This window comes from Erinaceus europaeus, chromosome 9 (genome assembly GCF_950295315.1).
Source record: "Erinaceus europaeus chromosome 9, mEriEur2.1, whole genome shotgun sequence".
Classification (NCBI taxonomy): domain Eukaryota; kingdom Metazoa; phylum Chordata; class Mammalia; order Eulipotyphla; family Erinaceidae; genus Erinaceus; species Erinaceus europaeus.
The window spans coordinates 38,326,602-38,353,440 of NC_080170.1; the positions used below are offsets into that span (position 1 = coordinate 38,326,602).

The 26,839-nt window shown below is 44.2% G+C and overlaps 1 protein-coding gene across 5 annotated transcripts; it reads left to right on the forward strand.

Moving 5' to 3' along the window:
- Positions 1–16,051: 16,051 nt before the first annotated feature.
- CD244 (CD244 molecule) lies at positions 16,052–26,480 on the forward strand. Of its 5 annotated transcripts, none has more exons than XM_060197653.1 (8): positions 16,052–16,480; positions 16,577–16,840; positions 19,067–19,192; positions 19,605–19,693; positions 21,160–21,219; positions 22,744–22,809; positions 23,386–23,442; positions 25,543–26,480. In XM_060197653.1, exons 1-8 carry the CDS (start codon positions 16,108–16,110, stop codon positions 25,621–25,623), a joined length of 1,116 nt encoding a protein of 371 aa, XP_060053636.1. In that variant the 5' UTR covers positions 16,052–16,107; the 3' UTR covers positions 25,624–26,480. The 5 variants fall into 5 exon arrangements, with proteins under 5 accessions (XP_060053636.1, XP_060053637.1, XP_007529641.2 ...); XM_060197654.1 differs by having other exon boundaries at positions 19,605–19,669; positions 21,160–21,235; positions 22,739–22,809; XM_007529579.3 differs by having other exon boundaries at positions 19,605–19,669.
- The last annotated feature ends 359 nt before the right edge of the window (positions 26,481–26,839 follow it).

Genomic DNA, 26,839 nt, shown 5'->3' on the forward strand with positions numbered 1-26,839 from the left:
CAAATAGAGTACTTGCCATCTCAGTTTTTTTTTTTGGGGGGGGGAGGGAGTCCAGCTGATGGCTGCTCCTCATCTTTTTCCAGCCCAGAGTCTGAATTGCTGAGTCTGCATTTAGGATCAGTATGTGTGTGGGAGAGGTGTTCTAGATGTAAAGGGGAAACTGAGGCACAAGGCAGAACTGTTCAAAATTTATGCCACTGGGTGTGGCATAAAATTTGTATCTCAGTGGTTCAGCACTGGGCACTTGAGAGAGCTCAGGAGGGCTGGCAGGTGTAGCAAATACAATAGAGCAAATGGGGGATAGGGGCTGGGACCAGAGACAGGTTCCCAGGGAAGGGAGCCACTGGGACAGAGCCTTCAAAGCCCAGAGAGCAGCTCAGAATGCAAGAAGGACTGGGGGGAAGTGGGGTCTGAGGACAGACAGGGACAGAGACTGACAGAGATAGTGCCTTTGATAGCTGAGTAGGAGGAACCTCTCCCTGTGCTGAGCCCAGCACCCCAGATATGCCACACTCTTTGCAGAAGAGTGGGGACAGTACTGGAGACTTGGCCTCTTCCTGCTCCTCACCTACGACTAGCAGTATTTCTGTAAACTGACCAAATCTGCTGTTTGTTCCCATTTTTTAATAACAATTTAATAATAATCAGCTAGACCATAGGATAAAGAGGGGTACAATTCTATGCAATTCGTACCACTAGGGTTCTGCAGCCCATCCCATCCATTGGAAGCTTTCCTATTCTTCATTCCTCTGGGAGTATGGGCCAAAATTCTTTATAGGGTGCAGAAGGTGGAAAGTCTGGCTTCTGTAATTGCTTCTCTACTGGACAAAGGCATTAGCAGTTTGATCCATACCCCCAGCCTGTTTATATCTTTCCCCTCTCATGGGGCAGGAGTCTGGAGAGGTGGGGTTCCAGGGTACATTACCCAAGGATGTCAGGTTGGTGTCATGGTAGCATCTGCAACTCGATGGCAGAAAAAGCATTAATATATAAAGCAGAAAAAATTGTTTAATAATCAGGAGCCAAAGGTAAGAATATAGCAGATGAGATTTGGGGTCTCCATTTTGGAAAATGCTAGGAAGTCTACTTTAGGTATATTTTAAGGGGCCCGTGACTTTACTAATTTTTACCTGAGCCTGGCAGCTAATATGCATAGTGGCTAATGGTATTGTCTGGGGAGATGGTGTCAGAGTTGGAAACAGGACTATAAAGCTGGATCAGGGAAGACAGTAGCTTCCAAATCTGGGACTATGTATATGTATATGTATATGTATATGTATATGTATATGTATATGTATATGTATATGTATATGTATATGTATATGATGTATATATGTATATATGTATATGTATATGTATATATATATATATATATACATACATATACCGTTAACTGTAAACCCCATCGATCTGGGGGGAGGGTAGATTTTCAGCTTCACTATGGGGGTGGGGTTAGGGATACAGACATTTGGTGGCAGGAATGGTGTTAATATACAATCCTATTAACTTATAGTCTTAATACGTCACTATTTAGTCAATATGTTCCTATTTAAATTTTTTTTTCATTTTAAATCATTTCGGCTTTCCAGAGAAGTTGTAAGAAGACTAGAAGTTGTGCATGCCCTGCACCTAGACTCACCAGCTCTTTTTTTTAATTTTTTATTTTTTATTTAAGAAAGGATTAATTAACAAAACCATAGGGTAGGAGGGGTACAACTCCACACAATTCCCTCCGCCCAATCTCCATATCCCACCCCCTCCCCCGATAGCTTTCCCATTCTCTATCCCTCTGGGAGCATGGACCCAGGGTCATTGAGGGTTGCAGAAGGTAGAAGGTCTGGCTTCTGTAATTGCTTCCTCGCTGAACATGGGCGTTGACTGGTCGGTCCATACTCCCAGTCTGCCTCTCTCTTTCCCTAGTAGGATGGGTCTCTGGGGAAGCTGAGCTCCAGGACACATTGGTGGTTTCTTCAATCCAGGGAAGTCTGGCCGGCATCCTGATGACACCTGGAACCTGGTGACTGAAAAGAGAGTTAACATACAAAGCCAAACAAATTGTTGAGCAATCATGGACCCAAAGCTTGGAAAAGTGGAGAGGAAGTATTAGGGAGGTACTCACTGCAAACTCTAGTATACTTCTGCTTTCTTACTTTGGTGCCATACTCCAAACTCAGTCAATTTCTGCTTTGTGTTTCTACTTCTTCCCAGCTCTTAATGTGTTTCCTTGTGTATTCTTTCTTTTTTATTTTTAAAGTTTTTTTGTTATCTCTATTTTTTTTATTGGATAGAGACAGTCAGAAATTGAGAGGGAAGGTGATGATAGAGAAGGAGAAAGACAGACACCTGCAGCACTGCTTCATCACTTGTGAAGCTTCCCCCTGCATGTAGGAACCAGGGGCTCAAACCTGGATCCCTGTACACTGTAGCATGTGCACTCAACCAGGTGCACCACCACCCGGCCTCCCTCTTTGTGTTTTCTAGCTTTATCTCCATACACATCACATGTGGATCAATGCACAATCAAAATAGTTTCTGATGAAACATTTGGAAATGAGCTGCTGATAGCAAGCTCCTTTCCTAAGTATTTCAGCATTAATCTGCTAAAGCCAAGCACATTCCTATAGCCTATCATTATGTCATCTCCATCATACCATATTACAATATATATATATATATATGTATATATATATATATATTATACACCAATCACATTATATCAGCACAATGGGTCACTTAAGTTAACTTGGTGTTGCTCCTCCCAAATGTTAGGTTAATGTTCATATATTACCAGCTGACCCAATAATGTGCCTTCTCAATACACCCTTCCCCCATCTAGAATCCAGTTAGGACTGTCTGTTGTTTCAGTTCTCTGTCTCCATTAATCTGCAGCTCTTGCTGACTCTCTCCTCTTCCATGGGGTCAGTGTTTAAGAAGAGAGCACATGCACTGCTCTACACAGGTCCCTGCAACCTTGTTGGGCGTTGCTTCCTCAGTGTCAGGTCATGAGCTCAGAGCAGGGCTGTTACAAATGTGACACGGTTTCTTTCAATGCTCACCATTGGGAAATGGGAGGACAGTGGGCCTCTATTGAAATGTATGGCTTATGGGAAGATTTGCTCAAAGATTTTTGAAGGGATGAGACAGAGAGAACTAGAAGTCAGAGCATCTCTCATGCAAACTAGTCCTTTACTCCACCATGGAGTCATCTCCCCAGCCCTTCTTACCTAGGTAAGAAGTTTACATAACTCTTCAGTTTACATTCTCCCCAGGCTTCTCAGTCCATGCAGAATGTAAGTCACATCAGGAAAGTCCATGTGTTCTGCCCCAGCAGCCCCTCCTCACTTGCTCCCTGCAGTTCAGGCACACTTCCTGTTGGCCTAAGTGGCTTCACTGTAGGAACTGGAGCTCAGTGCCCACCTCAAAGCATTGCCTCCCACACACACACACCTGGCACCATTGCTTCCCTCATGCTAGATTTTAAAGCATTATTATTACTATTACTATTATTATTTTACTTCTTTGATCGTTAGGGTCTTGCTTCTTAGTTTCTCATTTGTAAAATGAAATCAAGGGTGACACATGTGTGACAGGGAGTGTGAGGCTGAGATGAGAAAATTTCAAGTTATAACAAGTACCCCAAGTGGGTACTCACTCAGCTCTTCGAAAGTGTGCCCTTTTTTGTGCTGGTTTCAGACTGTGGATGGCCTGTGCTGTGGCTGGGCCAATTTTTCTAATTTTATCATGACTGCAAGATACCCTCCAGAAATGTCTATCAGGAATCTTTGAAGAAAAAAAAAAAAACCCTGGGTTTATTACTCACAGAACCTGAAAATGACATCACACAGAGGGACATCCCAAAGAGAGAGGGAGAAAAAGAAAAAGTATTCACCTGGGAGGTTGGGGAGTGGTGCATCTGGTAGAGGTCACATATCAGCAAGGACAAGGACCTGGGTTCAAGGCCTTGGACAACACCTGTTGGGGGAGACTTCATGAGAAGTAGAGAAGTATTTCAGGTGTCTCTCTTTCTCTCTCCTTCTCTGTCTCACCCTCCTTTCTCAATTTCTCTCTGTCTCAATCCAAAAGAGGAAGAAAGGAAAGTGTTGCTGGGGGCAGTGGATTCCATTATGCAAGCACTGATCACCAGTGATAACTCCAGTGGCTATCAAAAATATATATGGCTAGAAATTTGGCTAAACAGCAGAGAAAAAAATCCAAGTGGTCATTTACTGAAATCAACCAAGACCTTTGCTCTGAAAGAGAGGAAGGGCCTGATGTTTATCTATCAGGGCTTCAGAGTGTGTGCATTGAAGATAGCACTTATCTATGAAGTGGGTGGCTTTGAGCTTCCATGCCTGTATTTCCTTGCCCATCATATACTGAGTCCAGAGAAGTAGAGATTATGTTCAAGCATCTTAGAGGTGGACTGAGATCATTTGGGTGGGGTAATAATTTGGAGGGAACAGGGCCTTTGAATCACTGCCTCTATGGATGGGCCAGGTTCCTAAATTTCATTTTTTAATTTAATTTAATTTAATTTAATTTATTTTTGGATCACTTTCTAACAAAGTCCCAAAACCTAGATATAGACCAGGTTCTATGAGAGAGAGCATATGGTCACACGTATCCATAAACAAGTGCAAAATATATACCTGAAAGCAGAAGTACACTAGAGTTTGCAGTGAGTAACTGCCCCCCAATACTTCCTCTCCACTATTCCAACCTTTGGGTCCATGATTGCTCAACAATTTGTTTGGCTTTGTATGTTAAATTTCATTTTTGACCCAACTTCCAGTATTGCCTGTTGAGAAAAACCCAGAGGTACATGGGACTGTGTCTGGGCCTGGGGGTTGGATATAGAATGAACCAAAAAAAAAAAAAAAAAGCCAGTCAGTGCTTCAACTAGTTAACTAAAACTTTCAGATAGTTCATAGAACTTGTATACACCTTTTCTTTTCCTTTTTTTTTTTTTAAATTTGTGATTAATAGTAGGTTACAAGATTGGAAAATTACAGGGTATAGCTCCACACCGCACCCACTACCGAAGTTCTATATCCTCACCCTACCACCTCCCAAAGATAACCACCATAGTTCTCACAAGTCTTTCTCAGAAACAGCTTGCTTCTGGTTTTTGTTTTTTAAAGTTCATGTGTATCAGTTCTCTATATTCCACATATGAGCAAAACCATCTGGTAGTTGTCTTTCATCTCTTATTTCTGTAAGCATAATCACCTCCAGGTGCATCCATTTTGTACCAAAGGACACAATATTATCTTTTTGATTGCAGAGTAGTATTTCATCGAGTATTTATCCCATATCTTCTTTATGCAGTTGTTTGTTGATGGACATTTAGACTGCTTCTACTCTTTGTATATTGTGAATAATGCAGCAATGAATACAGGGGATCATATTTTCCTTAAAATTAATGTGTCAGGAGCCAGGCGGTGGTACACCCGGTTAAGTGCACAAGGACCTGGGTTCAAGGCCCTGGTCCCCACCATCAGGGGGAAAGCTTCACAAGTGGTGAAGCAGGGCTACAGGTGTCTCTCTGTCTCTACCCCCTCTATCTCCTTCCTCTTAATTTTTCTGTCTCTATCCAATAATAAATAAATAATTTTTTAAATTAATGTGTCAATGTCCTTTGGATAAATGCCTAAGTGGTATCACTGGAAAATAATTCCATTTCTACTTGTTTTTTAAAAAATATTTTATTTATTTATTATTGGATAAAGACAGGTGTGAATCTCTCAGGTATGAGTCTGTGTCTCAGTGTAATTTTAATTTGCCTTTCTCTAATGACAAGTGAAATGGAGCATTTCTTCATGTGTCTGTGGGCCATGTGTATCTCTTCTTTAGAAAATTGCTTAGCTCCTTGTCCTGCTTTTTTACTGGGTTATGTTTGCTTCTTTAGAAATTGTGAGGGGAGGGGGAAGGAGAGAGGGAGGGAGAGAGACAGAGAGAAAGCTGCAACCCTGCTTCAGTATTCCCCCTTACCGATGGGGAAGCTTCCCCCTTACCGATGGGGACCAGGGACTTGACCTGGGTCCTTGCACATTTTTAGGTGTGCCACCATCTGGCCCCCTTCCATTTTTATTTGTTTAAGGGCTCTCTATACAGTCTCCCAAAAGGGCTGTGCCTATTTGTATTCCCACCAGCAGTATAGCAGAGTTCTTCAGACTCTCCAATACCTGTCATTTCCTGATTTGTCGATGTAAGCCATTCTCTCATGTGTGATTCGGTGTCTCAGTATAATTTTAATTTGCCTTTCTCTAATGATAAGTGAAGTGGAGTGTTTCTTCATGTGTCTGTGAGCTATGTGTATCTATTCTTTAGAAAATTGTCTATTTGGTTCCTTGGCCTGCTTTTTTACTGGGTTGTTTTTGCTTCTTTTGTAGATCTGAACCTATTCTGTATAGGTGTTTGATATTAGTCACTTATTAGATGTGTGATATGCCAGTATCTTCTCCCATTTACTGGGTTGCCTGGTCATACTTACATAGTTTGCTTTTGATGTGTAGAAGCTCTTTAGTTTCACATAATCCCATTTATTTACTTTTCATTTGCCATGCTCATGGGGTTAAGTCACCAAATACATTTTTGACATGAAGGTCTTGTAAAGTTTCACCAATATTTTCTTCTATAAATTTTAGACTTTCCGATCTAATATCCAGATTTTTGGTCTGTTTTGATTTGATTCCAGTGTATGATTTTAGGTGATGGTCCTGTTTCACTTTTCTACATGTGGCTGTCCAATTTTCTCATACTGTCCTTTTTTTTTTTTTTTTTTAAGAACTGCTTTAACAATTTAAGCCCATGCCAGAATTCAGTCAGTTTACAAATTTGACACATTAAGTGCTTAGACTAAAGGATTATAATCTTAGAACTGATATCTATGCATATAGAACTTGAGACACTTAATCTACTTTTTCCCTGACGTATTCAATAGTGATTTATAAGATTATAAGTTAATAGGAGTACAGTTTAACACCATTCCCACCACCAAAGGTCTGTGTCCCTATCTCCTCTCCCTATGGTAGACCTGAAAACCTACATAGTGAACTTTCAAGCAGGCAACCATTTGGTCTGCAGCAGAGAAATGAGTTAAGTGTGAGAGGTTGTAGGCCTCTGTGAAGCCTGGGAGACTGACAAAGGAGAAACTGAGTCAAGGAAGCGATTCCCTCCAGGCTGTATCCTTGAAAGGGAGAGACTGACAGGTGGGATGTCTTTCCAGACCTCCATCTCAAGGATGGGCGAGTTCCCCTATGCTCTACCATGCTTTTACATAATCCCACAGTTGTTAGACTTCTGGTCTCCTCTTGGGTGAATATTCTGTTCATATCCTCTCCCCATTTTTGAATGGGGTAACTTGGTTTTGTTGTTGCTGAGTTTGATGATATCTTTATATATTTTTGTTATTAGCCTTTTGTCTGATGTATAGCAAATAAAGATTTTCTCCCATTCTGTAGGGAGTCTCTTTGTTTGGGTGGTGGTTTCTTTTGTTGTGCAGAAACTTTTCAATGTGATGTAGTCCCATTGGTTTTTAGTATTCCTTGAAATTAGGTCCATATCATTAAAGGTGCCTATGAAATTCAGATGGAAAGGAGTTCTACTAATATTTTCCTCTAGGTATTTGATAGTTTAGTTTCTAGTCTAACATCCAGGTCTTTGATCTATTTGGAGTTTACTTTTGTTTCTGGTAAGATGTAGTGATTCAGTTTCATTCTTCTGCACATTTCAACCCAATTTCCCCAACACCATTTATTGAAGAGACTTTCCTTTCTCCATTTAATAGTCTGGGCCTCCTTGTTAAAAATTAGATGCGGAGTTGGGTGGTAGCACAGCAAATTAAGTGCAGGTGGCACAAAGCGCAAGGACTAGTGTAAGGATCCCAGTTCGAGCCTCCGGCTTCCCACCTGCTGGGCAGGGGTCTTTTCACAGGCTGTGAAGCAGGTCTGCAGGTATCTTTCTTTCTCTCCCCCTCTCTGTCTTCCCCTCCTCTCTTGATTTCTCTCTGTCCTATCCAACAACGATGACATCAATAACAACAACAATAGTAACTTCAACAATAAAACAAGGGCAAGAAAAGGGAATAAATAGATTAAAAATATAAAAAGGAAAAAAATTAGATGTACATAGGTATGGGGGTGGGGATTATTTCTGGGCTCTTGATTCTATTGCACTGGTCTGTGTGTCGAGTTCTGTGTTAGTACCAGGCAGTTTTTATTACAATGACCTTATAATACAGTCTGAGATCTGGGAATGTGATGCCTCCAGTTCTGTTTCTTTTTTTTTTTTTTTAAGATTGTTTTGGCAATTCTAGGTGGTGAGATGCAGTGGTTGTATTGTACTTTCTTAGGGAGGATTTTGCCTGTGATATTACAGCTAGTGCTAAGAAAACAGGATTTGGTTTTGCTCACCTTTTTCTATGTGAAGAGCCTAGTGAAGAGTCTCAGGTGGCAGCTGGTCTCAGAAGATCCCTGGAGGAGTTTAATGTGACAACAATCACTCTGGGGATAATCAGGCCATTGTCCCCATAAACAAGCTTTTTATCTAAGCTTGGCAGGTATACAAAAAAGGTGCATCATGTTACAAAGGTGCATCTCTTTTTAATTTTTATTAGAGATTTAATAATGATTTATAAAATTGAAAGGTAACTGGGATATAATTCTCTACAGTTCCCACCACCAGAGTTGTGTGTTACATCCCTTCCATTGGAAACTTCAGTAGTTCTCCCAAGGTCTCTGATATGAGCTGATTCTATAACTATGTATATGTGTATGTGTACGTGTATCCAAAGATGCATCTCAAAGAGCACATGCCTGCTTCTACTGTGGGTTCTCTCCCACTGGTCACCTCCTCCCTCTTGCACATATCCAGTCTTGTTCTGACTTCTAGTCTCCGAGCTTAGTGCTATCCACACCTAAATGGAGCATAGAGGATGTACGATAGTGTTTGGCTTCTTTTGCTCAATACCTGATCTTTTATCTATGACACTCTTTGTGACTGATCATTTGGTGGTGGGGCTGTATAGTATTTCATCCATGCTATGTTGATCTTTTCCAGGTTTTTTTTTCTGATGTCATAATGCAGTGAGCCTTTTGTACATATTTTTGTTTCATGCATGCCTATCAGGTGTGTCTCTAGAGATAGAACCTTGGTGTGTATATATAGCTGCCTTGCTGAAGGATAAGCATATATTCCAGAAGATGTGATGGTAGGTGATTCATCATTCAAAAGCTGCAAAGAATAAGTGTACAAACCTAGTCAGTACAGCCCCCTATGCACCTAGGCTGGGACCATTGTCATACATGTGGTCTGTCATGGGCTACAGTGTGGTTAAGTTACACATGACTGCTTCTAGTGGTGGCTGTCAAGCTATTTTGCAAAGAGGTAGACTCTGGTGATACATGGTGTATGAGAGCTCTCTGTGCAATGCTCCTCCCCCCTTTTTTAAGCACTTGTAACTGAAAAATGAAAGTGCAGAGTTTGGAGTCTGTTAGGTCCCCGTCAAAAACCTAGGAAACTATATCCCTGACATTCTGCATGAAATCCCTTCATGAATGTCATTCTGGGAGTCAAAAGAGATGTGTGCTTGAATCCAGCTAATCAGCTCATTAGTTTGAGAGCTCTGTTATGGTCTTACCAAGTTCCATGAGCTGTACACATGGATAGCATTGGGGGGAAGCAGCAAAAAGGCGGAAGGAGGAAACAAAGTTGAAACAGAAGTTGATTCTATCCTTAGGAATCTTTCATATATTTAGAGAGAAATGACATATATAACAAGCACATTGTCACTGACAGGAAGGGAGCTAAGGGGCTTGGGGTCCCCACTAAGTACAGACATTGGGAAAGTGATATCAAAGGAGAAATAAGAGTCCAAGAGGGAAAGGCAATGACTGTGTGATCTCATGTACATGTGGGGAGAACATTGTAAACAGATTCATAGACAATGAGGTCTGATTAGTGGCTATCAAAGGTTTCGGGGTCTCTCTCTGGTTGGGGTGATCTCCAGGGGAAAGGCAACGGGCTGGTTTTTTCTCACTCACGACAGTGGTGACACGAAGTAAAAGATACCAGGGGACTCTTAGCGTGCCTAGAATCCGTTTATTAGCAAAGTGGACATGAGTTAAATAGAAAAGCAATGAAGGGAATTATTGTTGAAATATGTCAGAAATTACAGGTTTCTTAATGGTCAGCATGCTCCTAAGGTAGGGGGGCTGGTAGGACAGGAATTGATGAGATATAAGACAGTTATTCTCCATGACGCAAGCAACTTAATTATCCAAAGGTATTTGAGAGAAGCATAGGGGTTAAACCCATAGGGTGAGACAGAGAGAAGATGGATATCAAAAAGCCATATAGTTTGGAATTTCTCTTGCCTGGGGTCTGAGGTGTGTGATGAATTGTGTGATAAGGTGTGTTCTTCTGTGATCAGAAGGTGACTTTGAATAAGTGAATCTGTGGCCATGTGGCCTGCAGTTAATGGAGGGAAGTACTGGGGTTTCTGTGGGCTTGAGAGTCAAGAAGGAAAGAACCAAGTCTGAGTTTCCCCCCTTATGCTCACCTCGGTTGAGAGAGACTTACCAAGAGGTTATCTTCTCAGACCTCCATCCAAGGATAGGGGTGGTTCTCCCTAAGCTCTATCAGGCTTACACATGGTCCCAACATCTCCTCCTTATTTCTTTAATTAATGAACAGTGTTTATGGATCAATGTCAGTTAGAGCATTTCTTTCCTCTAAAGGAATACGAGTGTAAGGGTGAACTGAGATCCTGAATTATGTCATGTATGCATTTCTTGAGGAATTGAATGAGGCAAGGAGCAATCAGTGATACAGCTACCATAGCTAGCAAAGAGCATAGGAGAGGCAGAAGCCAAGCAGTTAAAGGAGAACCAGGAGTTAGTATTGAAAGGGGAAAAGGAATTCTTAATATCACAGCTAAGTTTGTGCAAGATATTAACATTTCAGTTTTACAAGTCTAATTGCATTTATGAAAGAAACAACATTTTTCTATACAAATATCATACTATTTAGCATAAATCAAGTCCAAACCATGGCAGTTCTGGAGTACCACCTTGGCAAGGGAGTTTATTTGTCTCTGGAGAGGCTCCAAGCTGTCCGTGGTGAAGTCAAATGGACTGCTGAAGCTGATTTTCAGTGCATCCAGCAGCATAGAGAGATTGTCTCAAAGTCTACCAGCAAGTCTAAGGGAAGCAGTCAGTCAATGTGATGTCCAGGGGAAGAAACACCATGTCTGGTCCTCTGGTGGTCATCAGCGCCAACTGATGAAATTCTTTTCTTCATAGAGGGTCAGCTGTGGAACAAGTGAAACTAGGAGGCAAGGACCAGGTAGAGAAGAATTGACATGAAAATATAGGGTGGTGTTGCATCAAAACACAAACAGAGGAGGTGCATACACATTAGAAATCAAGGTGAGGTTTCTTGAACATGAGGAATATTGGGAGAAAAGTGAGAGGTCAATAAACATGTAAGGATGAAGTCAGAGGCAATGGATTTTGTATAAAGAGGAATTGAAGTCAGAGGTGGTAGGTCAGCAGAGAGAGAAGACTTGGATAGGCTGGTGAGGTTAGTTGGAGTATATACTAGCATGGTGTCCTTTATGGTAAGGACTTGCCAACAGCGACTCTGTGGATTTTGCAAGAGCAATAATGTTATCCACCATAATAAAAGGAAAACAAACATGGACATCCAGTGTTAAAAAAGAAAAAAGAAAAAAATATGTCTCTATGACTGGAAAAGTGGGTGGCTTTGCCAATGAGATATAATGGACATTTCAAATTTTTGTAAATATTAAGAAGGTTTAGTATAATTACTTCATTGACACTTTAGCCAACTGAATACTGGGGGGTGCATTCCCCTTCTTTTTTTATTAATTGAGCTTAAGGGTTATAGTTTTGGGAATACTGTAACATGGATATATCTATTGAAGCAAAACAGGAGAGCATATGGATCATAAGGTTTTTGAGCTTTTTTCTGTTTGAGCTGTAGCCCACATAAATTTAGAAAAAGTACCAATTGAGAAAAAAAAAATTTTGTTTACCAAACATGGGCAGTTGAGTTACATCAATCTTCCAGAGAGCATTGGCTTTTATCAGTGGGGATTAGTCTTAAAATTCTGAATAGCAGGATCTTAATTAAACAATGCAGGAGCCAGTTAAGTGCTCTCACTATGGCAGGTCAAGCGTTAAAATTTTAAGAGGCTTGTAAAAAAATGAGAGAAAAAATTTTAGGATATGAGTGACTTTAGGAGTCACCACACACCCATAAATAAAAAAGAAAAATGTTTAGTTTTAAATATTATCATATAAGCAGTCGGTTCTTCATGTGTAGATTGTACCTATAATATTTACTTAAGAGAGAAAATAACATGTACCAAGTTAGAAGTTAATGGTTAGAAATGGCTTGAGTTCCTTCATATGATTTTAGAAGGCTCTTTATTAAAATATACCAGTATGTTATATAAAGTCAATACTTAATGTGTTGACATGATAAAATGCTTACTATTTTTTTTAATCACTTAAACAATTTTAAACTTAGTTAATTAGGATCTTTTGCTTATCACAAATCTTATCACACCCTTAGGGCAGCTATGAACAAGGGTGGGTACACAACTTAATTGATCTTTTACTTAAAAAGCTAAGATAAACCTCATAGCTTAAATGTTTAAAAATAAATTTTTACTGTTACATTTCTTTAAGATGACAATTTTACACTAAATAATTTTGTTGAATCACATCTGCCAAATAAAAAATTTTTTGTCAGGCCAGGAATATCATGTTTAACCCTTTTTTCCTGGCAAGGCCACTGCCCTATCCAGACTGGGTTATTAGAAAGCCACTCTAAACATGGAATTTGTTACAAACAGTGGCAGTTGGTATCATCATGAAGGGAATATTTTGCTTTATTTCTCTTCTTTTATTCTCCTACTTCTTCCCCTTCCTCCTCCTCTTTCTTCTTCTTTCTAATCCGTATGAGAGGACAGATGCTAACTGAACCTACTGTGGAGGTCACCTATATATGATACATATAAACCAAACCACACATGCCTTTAGACATACACATGGGGCATACACCAACTGTTCCTCAAGAAAACTAGAAAGTAGCAATTCAGGAGTCAAGAACAGGTGGATGGGCAGCCTGAGCAGAGGCAACAGAAGTGAGGGAAAGATAGGATTGAAGGGCAACATAGAAGGCAATGCACTGTGGTAATGGAGAGTCACTCTGGGGAGCTCAACCAGCTGTGAACTTGGATATTGAGCATTTGAGATCAGGAGCTGCACAACTGGAGAGTAGCAGGAAGTCCTGAGGGTGGGGAGGGGCTGGATCCCACAGGTATTTTGTCTATTGGTTTTCTCTTTCTGGTTCCCTGTACCTTCAGATTTCTGGATTTCGGGGGTCTCACTAAGCTCTGTTTATTCAGTCCCAGAAGACCCCTCTATGATCTTCACCCTCAGACTAGTGGTAAACCCCGAGCTGAGAAAACCTCAACATCCTTTTGCTGGCTGGTGGGAGTGTCACTTGCATCCCCCATCCGGGGGGTGCTTAGGCCTCCCAGCTGCTCCAGCAGATCAGAGGCTGCTCTCTGGGGAGGATGCAATTCCCACACCTAGTCTAGGGCAAAGGTTTGATAGCTGGCACTGATGGCCTCCTGCTCCACCTCGCTGCCCACTTCTTCCTGCAGATCCAGGGGCAGGCCTCTGGTGCTCTGCCTCCATCTCAGTCACCTCTCACCTTGTCTGCTCTCCACCACAGGAAGAGGCCCCAGAGCTTCTGAGCTATCACACCCAGGGGCTGCCTCTGACCACCGGAACCCACAGTGGCCTGTCCTCCTCACAGCCAGCATCACTCAGGGCTCCCTCCCCCTCACCAGGCTTGTGAGAAACTACAAAAGTTCTACTAATGCTGCTTCTTATCCCCTTCCCTTCCCTTCCCTTCCCTTCCCTTCCCTTCCCTTCCCTTCCCTTCCCTTCCCTTCCCTTCCCTTCCCTTCCCTTCCCTTCCCTTACCCTCTCTTCCCCTCACATTCCCTCCCCTCCCCTTCCTTTCCCTTCCCTTCCTCCCTCCTCTCCCCTTCCTTTCCCTTCCCTTCCTCCCTCCTCTTCCCTTCCTTTCCCTTCCCTTCCTCCCTCCTCTCCCCTCCCCTCCCCTCCCCTCCCCTTCCCTTTCTTTTCTTTTCTTTTCTTTTCTTTTCACTTCTTTCTCTTCTACTATCTTTTCTTTAAATTGGGTTTACCATTGATTTACAATGCAAATGGAGTTGCCAGGCCTTGTCTGGCAACTCAGGCCTTCTACATACACACCAGCCTAGCCCCACCCATCATCCAAGTTCCAGAACCATTTCACTGCCAAGAAGACCCTCCCACTTTTTCCTCCTCTTCTTCCCCCTTTCTCTCTAGTAACCACCATGATTTCCACCAAGTCTAAGTGTTGGTGTTATTATTTGCACACTCATTGGCTTTGGCTATGTATGTGCTGCACAGGAGTGTAACCATTTAGTGATTGTTTTTCACTTTCTTTATATTGTTGTTCCAGCTTCAGTTTCAATTTATTGAGGGAATGCTGTTTTACAGGATTTTTGTTGTCAGTGGGATCATTAGGAAGGGAGGAATGCTAAAGGGAAGATGAGGATCTGAGGCCCTCTGGTGGAATCCAGTGATGGTTTGGTAGAAAATGAAATATACTGACACCTTTTGTGAGAAACATCTTTTACTTTCTTGCTCTTCACACTATCACATTTAACAAAATTCCCTCAAGTTCTTGCCATTGTCCCCAAAGGCATGATTTCCTCTTTTTCATGGCTGAATAGTATTCTGCTGAGTGTACTTACCACAGGGTCTTTATCCATTACCCATCCACAGGCATTGAAGCTGCATTTCTTTTTGCACTAGTTTTTTAAACTTTTTAATATTTATTTATTTTCCCTTTTGTTGCCCTTGCTGTTTTTTGTTGTTGTTCTTATTGTTGTAATCGTTGTTGGAAAGGACAGAGAGAAATTGAGAAAGGAGGGGAAGACAGAGAAGGGGAGAGAAAGATAGACACCTGCAGACCTGCTTCACCACCTGTGAAGCGACTCCCCTGCAGGTGGAGAGCTGGAGGCTCAAACTGGGATCCTCACTCCGGTCCTTGCACTTTGTGCCACCTGCATTTAACCCGCTGTGCTATGGCCCAACTCCCTGAAGCTGCATTTCTACAGCTCTCCTTGTTTATCTCAACCCCTAGAGAGGAAGATCTGGGATGTTCCTGGGGTGTAATTTGGGCTGTGGTTTTATTTTTCTCTAATTATTTTCTAAGGATTAAGCCTGGTAGATAACTGTCTAGTAGCTAAAAGAACTGGTAACAGCAATAAGTAGTGTCCACTGTCACATGTGTTAAGTGCTACTGGAGGGGTACCAGGTATCAATCTACCTTGGAGTAAGGGAGGCTGGGGAAGGACCCCATGTGCTTGGTAGGCAGGGTCTGTAGCTCAGTGGACATGGATGTTCAGGTTTCTGGCAGTCACCACAGATCCCTTGCTTCAGTGCTACAGAAAGGGGGCTCATTAAAGGTGACAACCATGACATCGTGGCTAAAAACTCATCTTAAAAACCCAGCTGGTTGTATTTTGGGTTCATCTTCCTCACTGTGTCACCTGGGTCACTGATTAGTTTCCTTCTGACTTTGTTTCCTTACGTGCAAAGTAGGGGTGAGGTTGTTGCAGTACCATTTGAGTTAAAATAATTGAACCATGTAAAGTTTCTGAAAACTGCCTGCCTTTCCCTTGGAGGTCTGCAAGAGAATCTATAACTATTCTAGAATCCTAATGAATTCCATTCCATCCCATCCCATCCCACCCCATCCCATCCCAAATTTAATTCCTGCTTTGTGGTGCCTTTGGATCAGTGGCACCGAGTCTAGGGAGAAAGAGGGAGATGAGGGAAGCACACTTTGAGATCACCCTAAACTCTGAGGCTCTGATCTATGCCACATTGTCTTGGCTTTCGTGAATCAGTCTCACTACCTACAGAGCTCAGGCCTGCTACCTTCCTCCCAACTCCAGCCATTCTCTTTCTTTCAGTGCTACAGAAAGGGGCCTCATTAAAGGTGACAACCATGGCATCGTGGATAAAACCTCATCCCAAAAAGCCCAGTTCTTCACCTCCTGATACATGTGTGATTAGACCCTCAAACTCATCTCTCAGTCTACAATTCCCCTACAGACTGACAGTTCCCCTACTGACTGTCAGATGGAAGGTGAAACTAATTTCCATGCCAACATCAAATGTGATACTGAAGTGGAAGGATGGATCTACAAACTATGGAAAGTTTGCAAGGACACATTTCAACAACAGAGTCAAGTTTATAGAAGAGAATGTTACTCTTCTCATCAAGCCAGCACAGAGAAATGACACTGGCAGCTATTCCCTGGAGACTGATGATAAGTTTGGGGTTACAACTACAATACATTTCAAGGTCACTATACTTGGTGAGTTCCTGGGACAGTGCTCCCTTCCCCTCAGGCCCCCCACAACTCTGGCTTTTCCAGGGCCTTCCTGCTTTCTGACTGGACTTTCTGTTCCAGATCCTGTTAAAGAGCCTCGTGTGCAGGTGAAGTCAAATGTCCTGACTGGAGGTCTGTGTCAGGTGGTCCTGAACTGCCAGGCCCCCAGGGATGGCAACTTGAGCTTTCAGTGGTATCAGGATAGCATGCAGATGCCAGTGCTGATGAATGACACCCCCTGGGAGGTTGAGGTAATTGTCAAAAGCTCACACAATTACACCTGCAGGGTGAGCAATGAGTTCAGTTCGGCAAATCACAGCCTCCGCCTCGACCCCAGCTGTCTGGGTAAGCACTGCATGGGGAGCATGTGAGCTTTTGTGGGGGAGTGGGTGGTGGGGCTCCCAGAAGGCTCCTTGCAAGAAAACAGTGTGAATAAGATACCCTGGTTGCCTACCCCCAAGACCCTGGAGCCCTTCCTAAGGGTCAGGTCAGCCCCAGGGGGTTGCTACACAGTTCCTATAAATCTGCCCATCCTGCAAAACTTACAACTCCTGATCAAGAATCCCCTTGGGGAACCAGGGAGATGTGTGGGGATAGTGCACTGGATCTGCATGCAAAAGGTCCCAGGTTCAGTCCCCGGCACCATGAGTACTCAAGAATTGAATGATGCTCTGGTTCTTGCCCTCATCTCCACCTCAAAAAAAGGAAAGGAAGGAAGGAAGGAAGGAAGGAAGGAAAGAAGGAAGGAAGGAAGGAAGGAAGGAAAGAAGGAAGGATAGAAGGGAGGGAGGGAGGAAGGGCTGTCCTTTGGGGCGATGCAAGTTGTCTCCTTACACAGGGAGGCCTTGCTGTTTGCTGAGCCACAGCCCCACCACCATACTGCCCTCTGAGACTCTGATAGGGACCTCCTTCCTTATTCCTTTACAGTGTCCCCACCCCATAGGGTTCCTCAAGATACTGTGGCATGGCAGAACAGCCATGGGTGGTAGACGCACTGAATGCTCACAGGGCTTTATGAAGAGCCCTGGGTTTACTGCTATATTCAGCTAGGCAGCTCCAGAATCAGCACTACTTTTTATTAGCTGAACAGAGACTTCAACTGCCACCTGCAGGGACATCCAAACCAGTCCCCCTCCATGTTCATGAAGAACCGAGGGTCAAGCAGGCAGCAAACCCAGTACTTACAGGAGATAGAAACCAAGAAGTCAAAGTCATGTAGAGTGACCAGGATAACACTGGCTTTGAGGCCATGCTAGCCATTCACTAGCTCTGTGATCTCAGGTCGGTTCATTCACCTCTCTGAACCTTGACTCATCTCCTGAGTAGATGAAGATGAGAAGGGCCACACAGGACTGAACACGTGTGTAAAGGTCATGGTCAGGGGCACCCAGTGTTTGTCTTCTCTAACCCCCAAGCCCCTGTCAGTTGGCTACAGGGGTGACCCAAACAGTAGGTGTAGGGTTCAAATGGGAAATAGTGAGGCTTGGACAGTGGCATAGTAGGTAAAGCATTGGACCTGAAGATACAAAAGTCCTGGGGTTTGATCACTGGCATTGCATGTGCCAGATTGGTGCTTTAGTTTTCTCTTCTTATGTCTCTCTTGCCAATAAATAAATATTTTTGGAAAATGAGGAAAAGTTGTGGAACAGGAGAGGCAGGGAAATAAGCAGAAAAACTTGTTGGGCACACAGCAGGCCCACAAGAAATAGTTGTCAGGTTAACCAAGGAATAGACAGTTGTGGCATTGGCTGTGCCAGAGTGCCTTGCCTACATTTGGTCATGGAATTCCTTCAGCTCTAGATAATGTCATCTCCTGTTCATCAGTGAGGAAGTAGGGACTCAGAGAGAGTAAGGCACTTGTCCATGGGCACAGAGCTTCTAGAATGAGAAAAGGGTGGGACTTGTAGCCTCTGTTAGGGAAGGACACCTGACTGGTGAGTCTGTTGTACTAAAAGGGTGACCCGGTGAGCACAATGACCATCAACCAGAGTGATACCAGGGAAGATTCTGTCACTGGGGAAACAGAGCACTGCTGGTGCCCCTTTGACTCTGTCGCTGAGTGGAACATAATGTGGTGACCGCTATCCAGTGTTGTGCTTGACCTGGGGAGGGGAAGTCACATGGAAAGTGGGGTAGGTTGGGACAGACCCTACTGAAGATGGTAGGAAGGGAGGAGAGTGGGATGAGGAGCCATTATGTCGGGCTGGCTTCCCGGGCGGGAGTCAGATGACCAGGGACTCATGGCTGAGCTGTACGCAGTATCTCTTTATTCATGAAGAACGCAGCACAGTCTAAGCCAAGCTAAGCTAAACAGGATATGACGTAGAGAGGGTGGAGCAAAAAGAGATTGGTGAAAATCAGGGTGTGACAAGGAGAGGGGGTGGAACAGGAGAGAATTCTACCACTGAACCACCAATGCCCTGGAGGGAGGGTGGTGCTTAATTAACAGTGGTTTATGTAAATATAATACAGTGTTAAGCAGGGGGGATTAAACCAAATGAAACAGAAGGGGTTTTTAGAAGCAGAATTAGAAGCATACCAACAGCTGAGCACTTGGCCTCTTAATTCCAGATCCCTCAAAAATGAATCTCAGCTCTCCAGCCATACTGGTGACCTTGGGAGTCATCATCTTGCTCCTGGGCAGCCTTGCCTGCTTCTTGGTGTGGAGGAGGAGGGGGAAGAGGAGGAAGCAGTCAGGTATGTGGAGAGTTGTGACCTGCTGTACAAAGCCGGCATTGGGAGCCCAGTGTTTGTAGCCTATTTTTTCCTAGGGAGCACTGAGGGGTGCGTGCATGGTGGAGGAGGGAAGCACTGCACCTGCTTTTTTGGAGCATGCTGGAGAGTGTGTTCAGTGTTAGGGAGGGGAAGCAGGAGGCACTGACCCCACCACCACTACGGTCCTACTTTCTGGCCATCAACTGTGTAGACTTTCCTACAGGTGACAGGCTTGGTGGGGGGCCTGCCCTCGGTAGGAGGGTTGGGGGTGATAGCTTTGGGTCTCCTGGGAAGATAACCAGCTTCTTTTCTAGAACCTTCCTCCAAGGAGGAGGGAGAAGGGATGGAGATGTTTGCAGAGTCTTCAGTTCTGGTGTTTGTTTCCTTCTCACAGAGTCCATCCATCGGACAGTCTATGAAGATGTCAACAACCCAAGGAACCGGAACCAGGTGAATCAGGTAGGATGCCCACAGGATTCTAGAGTGAGAGGCCATGGGGAGCAATGATATAGAGAACTAGACAACTGTTCTTTCTTGATCATCCTGTTTCCCCCATCAGCCCCTGCTCTGGCTGTGCCAGGAAAGAGGATGGAGGAGGTGGATAGAGAGGTGACTGGAAGCTCAGGAACATCCTGGGACAGAACAGAGAGGGGGCAAAGCTGAACAGACAGCAGAAGGCTGCATCCCAGATGGCACCCTATATCACCATTCCTGAGCCCAGCCTCCTGCATTTGTGTCTGAGCATGAGTTTTCTGTCTCCACAAGTTCAGGCTGAATCCCTCTGTAAGTCCTTGACCAAGGAGAGGCTGGAGGTTCAGGCCAGACAGTCACAGCCTCAGGGATCTACTTTCACATTTGGAGGCAGAGGCTGAGCCTGGCTGAGGGTGACCCAGTGAGCACACAGACCATCAACCAGAGTGATACCAGGGATGATTCTGTCACTGGGGACACAGAGCACTGCTGGTGCCCCTTTGACTCTGTCACTGAGTAGAACATGTATGGTGACTGCTACCAGTGTTATGCTTGACCTGGGGAGGGGAAGTCACATGAGGAGGGGGTGTCTCAGATCCAAAGAACAGCTCCCCTCTCCTTCCTCCTCATCCTGCAGTATAATATTGGGGAATGAGAGACAAAAGGGGACAGTCGCCTTCTCATTGCCAGACTCTCTTGCCAGTTCTCATTGTCTGAGAACACAGGCATATTCCTATACCCATTGATGTTCACATGTCCTTTAAAAATATCATCCCCTAGATTCCTTTTGACTAGGGAAACAAGGATAAAAAATGAATGTGTGTAGAAAGAAAGAAGTGTGTGGAGGCCCAGGCCTGGGACTCCTTCGGACTCAGATCTGAGCTCAGGAGGACGGCAGTTATCTCCTGCTTCTTTCCAGAAACCGTTGGCTCTACATTGGGTCTCTTCCTGCTCTGGGGGTCAGGGAGGGATTAACTTCTGCCCTGTTGAGCTTCCCTTGCTCCCCCTGAGTCCATGGGTTGTAGATAAAGCAGCTGTTCCCTGTGACCTTGGTTCTGGGTTCCACCCAGCACTGTGGCTGCACAGAGCCTGGAGTTCAAGTGTGAGCTGGCCCTCAGGGCTGACTCTAGAGACAGGTTGAGGTGGAGAGAGCTTTCAGGGCTGAGTCCCTAAGAGGACTGGATGCTCAAAATCTCTGAGTTTCAAGGTTGAGATCTCAGAATTGTCATTGGTTTTGGGAGGGAGAAGCTTACTAATTAAGAAGGCAGCCAAGGCTCTCAGTAACCAAGGAACTCAAGTGACAGAGTCCCCTGGCTCCCTATGTGGCATCAACTGCTTTGCTCTGAGTGACTTTCATGTCTTGGGGTGATGGTGACCTTCCTCCTCTAGGAGCCCCTCTTCTTTGACTCCCCACTCTGTCTAAAGTGGGTCATGCACAGTCATGGGCTTTCCTAACCACTGTCTTCATTTATCTGCAGAAACCAGGACAGAATTCCTCAGAAGATACAAAAACCATCTACTCTACTGTTCAGATCCAGGTATGCTTTTCATCTCCTACCACTTTTATACTAACTTTGGGGAACCCCCCAGGAAGGCAGTATGGCTGGAGACAGACACCCTTCCTTCTTTAGGGGCTGGAGGAGTAGGGGTGGGGCAGTACAACTCCCCTCTCTACCCACATCACCTTGTGACTTCCAGTCCTGAGACCCTTAACCATGTTCCACACTCCCATAATACACCTGCTTTCAAGGAAGAATAGATCAGTGAGGTCTTTTTTTTTTTTATCTTACTTTAATTTAGTGATTATAACCTTTATCAAACACTTACTATATCTAGCTCAGTGCCCCAGGCAAAAACTTCATGAGCAGGTCCAGACAAACCTATGTCACAGATTACTAAGGGCCTCAGTGTCTACATGTGGTAGGTAGCAGAGTGTTCCCACCCTGTGACACTGTAGGATGACAGCCTCAGGCACTGAAGATGCACCCTCCTATAGTGACAGCAAATATGATAGTGCTGAGAACCAAGGTAGGGGCCACTCTTGCCAAAGAAATACTATCTTTTGGTGGCAGTATACTTTTTCTGATAAAAAATGACTTGGAAAAAAAAATTCTGGACCTGAAGTATCAGCCTTTTCCATCTGGTAGCTAAATGACAGGGCAGAAAAAGTCTTTGGGAAAGGATAATTGGTGGCAGAGAAAGACCCAGAAAAGGAGGAAGAGGAGAAAGAGAGGAGGAAGAAGAGAGGCTCAGTGTAAGGGGAAGAAAGAGAAGAGAGGGGACAGAAAGCGTTTCTTATCACCAACACTGAAAACTTTCTGAGCAGGGTCCAGGGCCAGGTGTGGTAGAAGTGACTACTGCTGGGAACCTAGCTTCTAACAGACACTATCCAAGACTGAAAAAGACTAACTCTGATACTAACTGACAAGTGTTAAGAGTGGTCTAGAGAGGATGCATCTATATGTTTACTGAGTGTGACCCTGAAGAGACATTTCTCACAATATTGATGAACAAAAGTCTGCATTACATCAGAGCATGGAATGAGCAACTGCATAGCCTGTCTGCAGGGGCACACCAACTATGGCAGTTAATGCTAGATCACTAGAACCACTCAAGTAGCCCTCTGGCTACACAGTAAGCACCTATTAAGTCCAAATTGTGCATTCCATAGTCTGTGAGGGGCAGCAGTGTTTTCAGCTTGCAGCTTTGGCCTTTTTTTTTTTTTTTTTTTTTGCCTTGGGTGGCAAGGGGCCTACTGGCCCAGCTGCTTGTGTCATCCACCAGATGCCTTTCAGAGAACAGGAATTGTAGCCAGAAGGGAATTTGAGTGACTGCAGGTAGTCAAGCATTCCTTTTGTTCTATGCATAGCTCTTCAGTAACCGAGGAAATAGTATAGCAGAAAATAGCTTGTGTCAATAAGTAATGGGCACTGTAACATAGGGCTTTATGTTAGGATAACATAGGCATCAAGAAATCAAGGAGTCTCCAACAGGCAGGGGTGGAAGAAATGCCCCAGGGATCGCTGGGTCTCTGTTAATATGGCGTCATCTCTTCACTACAGTCCTCTGCATCCACATCAGGAGAGAACTCCAACACATTATATTCTCTTGTACAACCTTCCCGGAAGGTGAGTCCCTCCAGCCCTGACATTAGCAAGTGTGAGAGTTTTTGTGGTATATACACAGCCTTCCAAGTATGTTGTCTTTCATTATGTTCAGTGGTTCAATGTTAATGGGCCCACTGGAAGTAAGTGTCTTTCTGATCCAGCTTATAGAAGATCCCCAATTCTGATATTGTGGAGTCAGTGGTTAAAGGGTCTCTGGGAGACTGGGGAGTCAGAGGACAAGCATAGACAGGAAGATGGTGCTTGGGAGGCAGGGGGACATTGGTGGGATCCAGGCAGAACCAGACAGTTTGTGGAAGGCATTTTGACACACTATAGACACCATGTTCACCTTCAAGGAACTAAGCAGGGCTTATTGTCACTAAGGGTTCCTGAACTGAGGGGTGTGTGTGTGTGTGTGTGTGTGTGTGTGTGTGTGTAGCCTAAGTTTTACACATGTGCGATTTCACAACTCCAGGCCATTTCTCCACTCAAATAGAAAGAGGTACTCACAGAAAGAGAGGAAGTGATACCACAGCATCAGTGAGGAGGGGGTTGTTTCCTAACTTGCATTAAGCATTCTTTGTCCTGAATTTCCAGTCTGTATCCAAGAAGAAGCAGCCCAGCCCTTCCCTGAACTACACGGTGCACGAAGAAGTAAGTTTCTGGGGCCCCATCCACATGGACTTGGTGTGCACAGCCCTGACCTCGAGTCCTGTGGAACATCACACATGGAATCTGAGTGTGGTAGGGAGCTTAGAGGCCTTGTGGTTCAAGTCCTCTTTCAGCGATCAGGACCCAAAACTTCAACCCAAGTGGGGAGGGTCTAACTCAAGGCCACATCATGTCTACACATGATGTGACTTTTATTGAGTAGTTCAAGTTCTAAATTAGGGCTGCCTGAACTGAGGAGGTGGTCAGTGAGTAGAATGCAGGACTTGCATGCATGGGGTTCCAGGCTCTGGGTTTGAGCCCCAGCACTGACTATGCTAGAGCAGAGTGGCACTATGGATTCCTTCTCTCTCATAAAAATTAAATAAGCTTTTTAAAAAGGTTTATTATCTATTTATTTATGAAATAAATATAGAGAGAAAAATAAAGAGAAAGAAAGACTGAAACACTGCTTAGCACTGGTTTATGGTGCTGCTAGGGATTGAACATAGGACCTCAGAATCTCAAGCATGAATTTAATATAATGAATTATATATATATATATATATATATATATATATATATATATATATATATATAGAGAGAGAGAGAGAGAGAGAGAGAAAGAGAGAGAGAACCAGAATATCACTCTGGAACATGTAATGCTGAGGATCAAGCTTGGGACGTCGTATTTGAAAGTTCAGTGCTTTACTCACTGAACTACCTTCCATACCTCAAAAATAAACAAATATTTTGGTGGAAAAAGACCATGGAGTTTCCTGGTGTGTAGGATACAGGACTTGTCATGTAGGTAGCCCTAGGTTCAACCCCTGGTACTGCATAAATAAGCAAATAAGGGTTGCCCCCAGGCTAGTACTCTTTTCTAAGGGAGTGTGTGTGGAGGCAGGAGTTGGTATCAGAGAGGAAGGGGAAAGTGAATCTCAGTAATTGAATAATATTATCAATAATTGGGGGTCCACCATCCTCTGCCCCAGGACACAGATGGTCTTAAACTGCTGACAGAATGAACACTGGACAGAGGCATCTGAGTCTGGTGGCTAGACCAGTTCCTTTTGGGTTATTTAAGGAAAAGAAGAGGGACTCAGCCTTGATTGTGGTTTGTTATAGCTCGGGTGGTATACCAGTGGTTTCATATGAATAATGCTATTTCATCCCTACAGAACACTATGAAACATGTAGAATCAAGTTCCATTCATGCCAGGAGAAGTCAGAGCTAGGGAGCACCCCAACTGTTAACCTCAACCTACAATTGTACTCCAGCAGTGGAGCAGCAATCTCATAAAGGTCTTTCCACTGGCTCTGGGAGAGGGTGGAAAGTGTGATAGAGTTTCTTCACCCCATGGTGAAGTCACAGGACAGTGCAGGGCTGTGGAAACACTGTGATAGGGGTCAGGCTATGGTGCATCCAACAAGTGCACATAATACTAAGCACAAGGAAAAAAAAAATGAAGCACAAGGACCTGCACAAGGATCTGGGTTTGAGGCCCCAGCTCCCCACTTTTAGGGGGGGCCGCTTCACAGGTCTGCATCTTCCTCTCTATCTACCCCTCCCTTCTCAATTTCTCTCTGTCCTAGCCAATAAAAAAAATGGCCACCAGGGGCTGTGGATTCATAGTGCAGGCACAGAACCCCAGCTATAACCCTGGAGGCGAGAGATAGAGAGAGAGAGAGAGAGAGAGAAAAGAAAAGAAAGAAAAGAAAGAGGGAGAGGGGGGGAAAGAAGGGAGGGAGGGAGGGAGGGAGGGAGGAAGGAAGGAAGGGAGGGAGGGAGGGAGGAAGGAAGGAAGGAAGGAAGGAAGGAAGGAAGGAAGGAAGGAAGGAAGGGAGGAAGGAAGGAAGGTAAAAGCACTGTGACCACAGCAACCTCAGGGCCAGGAAAGCACAGTGTGGCTAAAAACACTAGAACCAGACAAATTGGACTCAAGTTCTCTCTTTAATTCATACTTGCTGCAGAGCCAAGGTCCTGTCCCACTGCTCCAAGCTCCATTTTTAAAATCTATAAACCAGAGATAATGTTTGCTACCCTGGAGGAATGGTATGAGGGCCTGCAGGTGGAAGGATCTGAGGTCTCCTTTTCTTCTGCAGGTTGGAAATGGAAAGCCCAGAGCCCTGGGCCCCTCTCGACTAAGCCTCAAGGAGGTGCAGAACTTTCAAATCTATTCCTAGGGCCCTGCAGGCCTCCCCTCTCACGTACAAGCCTCTACTTGGGAACTAGTCACCAGGTGATGTAGCAGGTGTCTCTGCAAGGCTGGTTTGCAGAAGATACAGGCTCTGCCACTGTTGTTAGTTTGGGAAGTGATCTCTAATGGCCAGTATGAGAGCAAGACTGAGCAAGATTATAATTCACTGAAGACAACAGGATGGATGAAAGGTCAGCAAGCCCAAGCACCGGTGATGTATGAGGTGCTATGTAAATACTGGGGCTATTAGCATGTAGAGTCTCCCTCCTTCCCGATCAGGAGTGACCACTTTTCTAGATGCTTCCTCATCCAGGCTTATTTTCCTAGAAGGAAGGAGAGATAGCAGCTTCCTTCCTTGAAGTAAGTCTATTGGTTGGGGGTGGGGGTTCATTCACAGGTTCTCTAAGGACCAGGTCTAGGGTTCACTCAAAAGCAGAGTCGTGCCTCCACATCAAACCCTTCCTTCTGGTGGGTTGGTCACAAAGCTGAATAGGCAGGAAGAAGAGGAGCCCTGTCGTTTAACCAGGTGGTGACAGTAACTTTGTCTAGAGTAGGATGTTTGGCACAAAATATGTCACTAGACATCAAATTAGAAGCATATGGGATCAAAGTTCTGAGTCTGGGAAGTGTTCCTGACACACTTTGCAGGGGGCATTCAGATGACTGAACAGTTAAGAAGTAGGACTCCATGCTGGGCTGTGAGCCCAAGGCTGTGTCCAGTGAAGGGACATTGGTGACCTAGAAGAGGCATTAGTCTGAAATCCCAGTGGGCAATGCCCAGATCTTTATGTCTTTCTGTATTTAACATGTGAATTGAAAATAAAACTCTTGTATTATCCACAAGCAGCCTAAGTTTGTTTCCTGAATTACATGCACATTTCCTCTGCATTCTACACTTTTCCTTGCTATGGGTCATCAGTGGGCCGAGCCTTTCATGTGTGAGACCCTGAGTCTAATTCCTGGCATCACACGGGAGCACCATGGGCAGCACCAAGGGAGCTCCATGGATGGTGGAGCAGTACATAGGTGTTTCCTTTTTTAAAAAAATATTTATTTAGGGAGTCGGGCGGTAGCACAGAGGGTTAAGTGCACGTGATGCAAAGTGCAAGGACTGGTTAAAGGATCCCGGTTTGAGCCCCCGGCTCCCCACCTGCAGGGGAGTCCCTTCACAGGTGGTGAAGCAGGTCTGCAGGTGTCTATCT

Coding starts and splice junctions, on each gene's coding strand:
- CD244 (XM_060197653.1), top strand. CDS start 16,108: ATGGCATCGTGGATAAAACCTCATCCCAAAAAGCCCAGTTCTTCACCT. Junction 21,220..22,743: donor ACTCTACTGTTCAGATCCAG/GTATGCTTTTCA, acceptor TCTTCACTACAG/TCCTCTGCATCCACATCAGG. Junction 23,443..25,542: donor ACTACACGGTGCACGAAGAA/GTAAGTTTCTGG, acceptor TTTCTTCTGCAG/GTTGGAAATGGAAAGCCCAG.